This window comes from Fragaria vesca, linkage group LG5 (genome assembly GCF_000184155.1).
Source record: "Fragaria vesca subsp. vesca linkage group LG5, FraVesHawaii_1.0, whole genome shotgun sequence".
In the NCBI taxonomy this organism is placed as follows: Eukaryota; Viridiplantae; Streptophyta; class Magnoliopsida; order Rosales; family Rosaceae; genus Fragaria; species Fragaria vesca.
The window spans coordinates 21,538,772-21,545,754 of NC_020495.1; the positions used below are offsets into that span (position 1 = coordinate 21,538,772).

At 38.0% G+C, this 6,983-nt stretch overlaps 1 protein-coding gene across 1 annotated transcript; it reads right to left on the reverse strand.

Annotated features, from left to right (window-relative positions):
• Positions 1-3,460: 3,460 nt before the first annotated feature.
• LOC101309351 (putative DNA-binding protein ESCAROLA-like) lies at positions 3,461-4,644 on the reverse strand. Its single transcript, XM_004300195.1, has one exon. It carries the CDS (start codon positions 4,639-4,641, stop codon positions 3,766-3,768), a length of 876 nt encoding a protein of 291 aa, XP_004300243.1. The 5' UTR covers positions 4,642-4,644; the 3' UTR covers positions 3,461-3,765.
• Between the last annotated feature and the right edge of the window lie 2,339 nt (positions 4,645-6,983).

Here is a 6,983-nt window from a genome sequence, read left to right on the forward strand (position 1 = left end):
CTCTCTCTCTCTCTCTCTCTCTCTCTCTCTCTCTCTCTCTCTCTCTCTCTCTCTCTCTCTCTCTCTCTCTCTCTCTCTCTCTCTCTCTCTCTCTCTCTCTCTCTCTCTCTCTCTCTCTCTCAAAGCGGAGCACGGGTAAGCTACCTAATACAATGTAGTCCCTATGCTTTTCTCTCGTTTTCTGTCATCGTCTTCTTCCTCTTTAGTTTTTCTGGTTTTTCTTCTTGAATAAGCTTCTGCTTTTCATATGCATCAATGTCAAGCGCATCATATTGTTCCTTCTTCAATTCTGTGGTTAGGGATAATCCTCACGTACTTTAATACTTTCGAACATTATTTGGGTCGTCCTCCGAATATAAAGTGTCCATTTCCAACTTTGAAGAAAGATAACAATCCCATGAACCTTAAAGCGGCCACCGTAGTACTTTGCCATCATCATTAGCTAGGTTTGCTGTACACCACCATAAACAACTCCTATGAAACTTTACTTTCAATTGTTTGCTGTTTTATTCGATCGTTAATTAATTTAATACATTCAACTTCTCTTGATCATTATCTACAAAGGTGACAGCTTAAACTAATTTTTTTGATACGGACAGCTTAAACTAATTGGTAAAGCATATGAGTAGAAACATTTTATCACCCATAGATATGACCTGGTCAGCTCACATTTGAGTCTATTGAGTTTTATATGAATGTTAATCGTCACCGATAACACTACTTGCACTAGTTGATTTGATTTGTTTTAGCTTAATTAGATGCTTCTATGACATTTTCAAACTTATCTCCAGCGATAAGAATACACGTACAGTTGCTGTTAACCTATAAATCAAGGATTTACTTTGTAAGCAGACATGGTCTGGTGTAGAAAATCAACTAAAGAACAACTAAATTACAGAGGTATGTACTGAATTTTCTGATCGAATTGGTAAAACAAACACAATTAAGTAAAGACGGCCTCATGATCCAATACACATATATATGAATACACATGATAATGTATAGATTGGATCAGACGTATTGTTCTACTGTCTTGGCATTACTGATCGAACCTTATATTTATATAGCTAGCTACGTACTCATGAACCTGGTTAATTTACAGATGCATGTACGGGCCGGTGTTACATATGCATGCTAGCTTGAGTACGTTTTATTATTAAACCCTAAATTGTAGATAATCTAGGACTCTTGTAATACATATGAAGTTACAAGTATACGTTCAAAAGTATAATTCAACCAATACCAATACGTACTGGTGGAGGCTATAATTCAATTTCGTTTAGTGTATTAGTGCAAGCTCCTTCCAAGTATTTAAGATGATAAATGATATTCTTCCTCATTTTAATCTTTCAGATAGAGGACAATGTTAGGTATCCAGGCTGATGTATGCGCGCAGTATATAAATGACTTGAAAATCCAGTTACCTAACTAGCAAGAGGAATACATGCATATATTGTAAGGATACATATATCCATAACTTAAAGTGCTTTAAGGAATCAAATGCACTTCTCCAGGTATCCTTATAAAATGAGCACTAGGATGATTTTCGGCATTGACATGGACGATTTCATAAATGGATATAGACCACTCTCTTCTTGCACTAACATGTTGCATCAAAATTATTCCCAAAATGGAGATTTGATTATTCAAGTCAATGTAAATGATCGCATATGCATGCAATACTATGGTTTTAGATCAATATATACAATTCAATTCACTCTATATCGATCCATATATACATAATGCATGTGAGGCAAACAACATGATCATATATGGAACACAACATTGATGATTACCAGCTTGTTTGTTAGCGAATGATATTTATATATACAAGGCACTGACTTTAACCTAATTAAAATAGTGAACACCATGAAAGTGGTTCCCAAGTGTGATTCCTTGTATATATATATATATGCCGGATATATTGCTGAAGATATACGAGTATCTTGAATGTAATAGGATTATTCCCATATATATCTTCAGCAGACAGCACCAAGCAAAAACCAGCTGATCTTCTTTCATCCAAAAAAAAAAGGGAAAAAAAAAACAGCTAGCTTATCTTCAATTTTAACACCATTAATTTATGGTTTGAGCTAATTAACAACAAAGTGGGTTCGTTTCTAACCCCGCCTTAATTTACTTTCCCCAGATGTAAGAGAAGTGGCTTTGTATCCATAACGTACTGTAAAATGACAGGTAAATATGACAACCTCAATCAGACAAAATTTGGAAATTAGATTATTGTTAAAAAGAAATACATACGCATATATATGTTGATCATTCTATAGACCTAACCCAGAAGGCAACAACGCCAATCTTTCATTCCTACTAATTCTTTTCGGAAATAATTTTATCAGAAGATGCCTAGCTAGAATGTATGGAAGTTTTAGTACATATACAGAACAACTCAATTACTCACTAGTGATCACTACAACACAGTTATTAAGAGAACTAGTTAAGATAACTAATTGGATGCCAGTAGGAGAAACTGGCGCCCTTATATTACTTTGAATAATTCAGGCATTATGTCTTACACAGCAATGCAGTCAAGATTGCATAGCTAGATAGTAATTTATACAGATAGGTAAACCACATTGGTTTTCCAGAAAACATGCACATATGCAGAAGTATACTGGAATCTGAGTAGCTCAAGGGTTCGACTGGCATTAAGGGTCTGATACTGAAATATGAGTAAAATCACCATGGAGTATTGGAGTTAACCAGTGCTACTGATTCAGGCTAGTTGGTGCTTAATTAGTACGTTTAAGTTAACTCAATTGGATCAGCTACGTACAATATATACATATATTAATCAAGCCCCCATGTATTACTCCCATGAGTCCCATCAATCCATAACCTTTGCTACCGCTTAGAGTTTGAGATTATACTGTAGTTACTCGGTTAGATAAGTTGACATATTATCTTAGAAGATTTAGATGAGACATGCGAGAGTACTAAAATCAAAACCTGCCTTCTTGATAGCTAACCAAGTCCAAAGATGAGTACTAATTAATAATACCAAGGAGCCCAGCTTGAACACTAATGTAACTTATGCCAAGTACAAAACAACATATAATCCAGCTAGCGAGAGTAAACCTCATGGAGTTCAATAATATATATAACCAAGGGTTTTCTCACTGGCCTGGGATTCTAGCTAGCTAGGCGTTTGCGTGCTGTTCAATATTTCATGAAAACAAATGCACAAAAAACAGAAACCAAGTCACAGATTTGGTTCAGACAGAATTGCAGTCTCTAAAGAAAGAGTTGAAATGTTGATCAAGCTAAGGAAATGGCATATATGTAAACGAAACAAAAGGGGGGAGGGAGCTAGTGAGCTAGTGAACACTAAAATGGTGGATCTGTTAGAAACCCCTAAATTTCAGGGATTTTGCCGACTTTCCAAACATAGTAAAATGATTGCTAAGCTCATTAAAGAAGAATCCTCAAACCATTCCTTATAAAGAAAAAGTAAGAAGAGTAGGAGTACTTCCACTGTTTCCACCATCATCAACAACAAGAAAACAACAAACGAAGAAAAATAGGAGAACAAAATCACTACAACATTGTGACACAGTACTTACTAGCTAGATAGCAGAAGATCTAAAACATGGCCATTTTGGATGAAGATGTAGAACAAGATCGATGATGGTACCTAGGAGGAGTAGTAGTAGTCCATGAAGTTTGCTGACCTTGTTTAGTCTCCAACAAATCTCATCTCATCCGTGAATGCGATTAAATCAACCACAATAAAGACAATATGATGATCTAAAATGGCGGACGACTTCCTGGAGAGTTGTTGTTGTTGCCGGCCCACCCGTCAATTGGTAACTGAACATTTTGCATATTCAGCGGCAGATTGAAGAACGGAAGCCCCGAAGATGGGTCAGGAAAAGGGTTGTTGTTTCCCACACCACCGCCACCTCCCCCGCTTCCTCCTGAACCTTGAGATCCCGCCTGGGGCTGAATCTGCAGCTGCTCCTCTTCCTCCAAGGGTAACCTCTCGTAAGCAACATTAGTAAAAGACGAGGCAATCACTATGACTGGTCCGGCTGCGGTCAACTCCCCCACGACGCTGCCTCCGACCACCTGGCCCTGCCCGCCGGCCAAGAATATAGTCAAACTTGTCGCTCCGGGCGGGGCAGGTGGAGGCAGAAAGGATCCAGAAAGGGAAAGTATCTCAAACCTTCCGTGCAGGGTAACCACAGCTCCTGCCGCTGCTGGCTGCCGCAAGCTGACATTGGTGACGGTGCCGCTGCCGCTGAGAATACAGATCCCGCGCTGGCGTCGCCGCGCGTACGTGGCAACGCAGTCGAAGACGTCACAGCCGTTGCCGACCTCGAGAATATGAGCTCGGAGAGTGTTTGCACTTTCTCTTGTTATGATGACCGGCGGCTTGGGCTTGTTTTTGGATCCGGGAGGGCGGCCGCGGGGCCTGCGTCCCACGATGTCTCCGGGGCCGGCGTTGATGCCGCCGCTGAGGTCGAGGCCCTGGTCTTCGCCGGAGTACTGGCCTTGGTTGACGTCTTCTTCGGTATCATGATGCGATTGTTGCTGATGTTGCTGCTGGGTTCTCTGGAGCTGCTGGTGCAAGTGATCTTGCCTGTTGAGCTGGTGAACGTAGCCTAAATCCAAACCAGCCATGGACACATCAAAAAGAAAAACAGAAAACAAGGGAAGCAAAAACTAATATTAAAAATGGATTTAGTAAAAATATTTTAAGGAAAGAACAACAACACTTCTGCTACTAAACTAAGCAGAAAATTCAAAAAAAACTGTTTGTTTTTCTCTATCTCTAGTGCTTTTGTTTATTTTATGGGAGTGGGAAGATATATATAGAAAAATGGGAATGCAGTAGATAGATGTTTGTGAGAGGAAGAGAGAGCAGCTCTCCGGTACTTGAAGTTTTAATTTTGGAGTTGAATATAAGAAAAAAGAACGACAAGAAGAACAAGGATCGAGTGCAGAGAAAGGGAAGGGATCGAGCTAGGGGAAGAAGAGGAGGGATTAGATAAGAGTAGAGAGAGAGAGAGAGGTGATGGCCGATGGGGGTGTGGGTGTGGGGGCGACAAGGACTCTAAAACGCAGTCATTTCTCTCACCCTAAAAGTTTAAATATATACAACTAAAATATTCATTATGCTGAAAATTTTCCCTATATATGTTTAGCAAGAAAGACCAGTAGTGTTGCAAGTATGACTCTCAGTATGAGAGCGTGGCTTTCAAAACTATCAGTAGAGGAGGAAGAATTATTCGTTTAGTTTTTGCTCTTTCTGTTCTGTAAAATTAGTCTTTAGAGTTTTATTATCATTGTCTAGGGTTTATGAGTGGCTAGGGTTTTATATTTCGTGCATGTTCTTCCTGAAATTTTCTGAGTTTATTAATTCCTGCCTCATATTTGTCATCTATATGGAAACATATCTCAATGCTTTCTAAAGCTATATTTCTCTGTTAAAATGCGTCCATTTTCTTGCATGTAATTGAATGATATTTCGTTAATTATCTTAGTATTGTGGTATGTTTTAGACTATCAGTTGTTAATTTGGCATGATACAGAAAAATCATATTTAGCAACCACGTAATGTAAGTTTAAGATATATATAAAAGGGCATATGGTTTAACTACAAAAACTCTTTTTTCCTAGCTAATTGATAGTACGTACATATATATATATATATATATGTATGTATATTGTGTTTGTCTAGAAAAATATTGATCAAAACATCAACTAATTTGGTTTAATAGAACATTAGGATAACTCAATTAAGAATCAAGTATTGATTTTAAACATATAAACTGTCTGCCCTAATTAGTTCAAGTGATGAGTTCTGTTTTGCTACAAGAATTTGTAAATGTTAAAGAGAATACGGATCTATTAGCCTAGTTAATTGAGAACATAATGAGGTTGTACGTCGATAATAAGATCGGTAGGTTTATAATTCGCTTATTGAATCTATTTATAATTGAGCCCCGTTTATGATATATGTAATATCAAGTTAGACATGAGAGTATATTTTTACTTAATTTCTAATGAAAAATTAGCAATTGTAAAAGGAAATGTATAAGTTTAGAGTAAGGTATTATAAAGCTATCATCGATTCATCATCATATATGTGAAGCTAATTGGCAAACAAACACAATCTATCGTTTCATCATTTTGTTCAAATTAAGTCATAAAAGCACAAGTAACTTCGCTAAACAGTGTGTGAATGACATTGTTGGCAAAGAGAAAACATATTGAATGAGATGTTTTACCAAGAAAGTATGATTAAAAAGTGAGTTGATGACAAATTAAAGGATGAAAGGAGAGCGTGGGGAAGTGCCACTAATTTTAAAACTTGTGGGTGTGTGTGTGATCTAATGATGCACACAAACATTTGAGGAAAGAGAACCTTAGATCATGAGGTGAGGAGGAGGAGGAAGTGTGTGGGTAGGGTTAACTCATTTCAATATGAGTTGGTCAAGTGTGGTTAGAAAGTAACCGTGGTTGGGTTAAGTCGGAAAGTTGACCAAAGTGGGTTGGGTTAACTTGACAACGTGAGGGGGAGACGAATTTGGTTCTTAAAAAATTACGAAAACGAGGGAGGAATGGGGCAAGTGGGAGATGGTGCTGCGGCGGTGGGTCCCACTTTTGTCTTGTTCCTCCAACCAGGACGGCCCTCCTTCTTCTTCTCTGTTTTGGTATTTAGCCAGCCATGTTTGCTTTGCTTGACTCGCTGTCTCCAGCCAAAGAGAGCATGATAAACAATTCGACGACGACGACCTGTTATATCTTTGAAGGCATCGATAATATTGATCTTTGATGATGCCAAATTCCATCAAATTTAGGGCTAACAGACAAATATGTAGGGGAGGAGTTTGAAAATCTGTTGTGTATTGAACAAACAACTCGTGGTAGGAAGATATGTGTATTTAGAGACAGTATTAAGGTTTTGGCGGAGTACAAACGAGACGAATTTAACGAATCGATCCAATATTTTGATTATT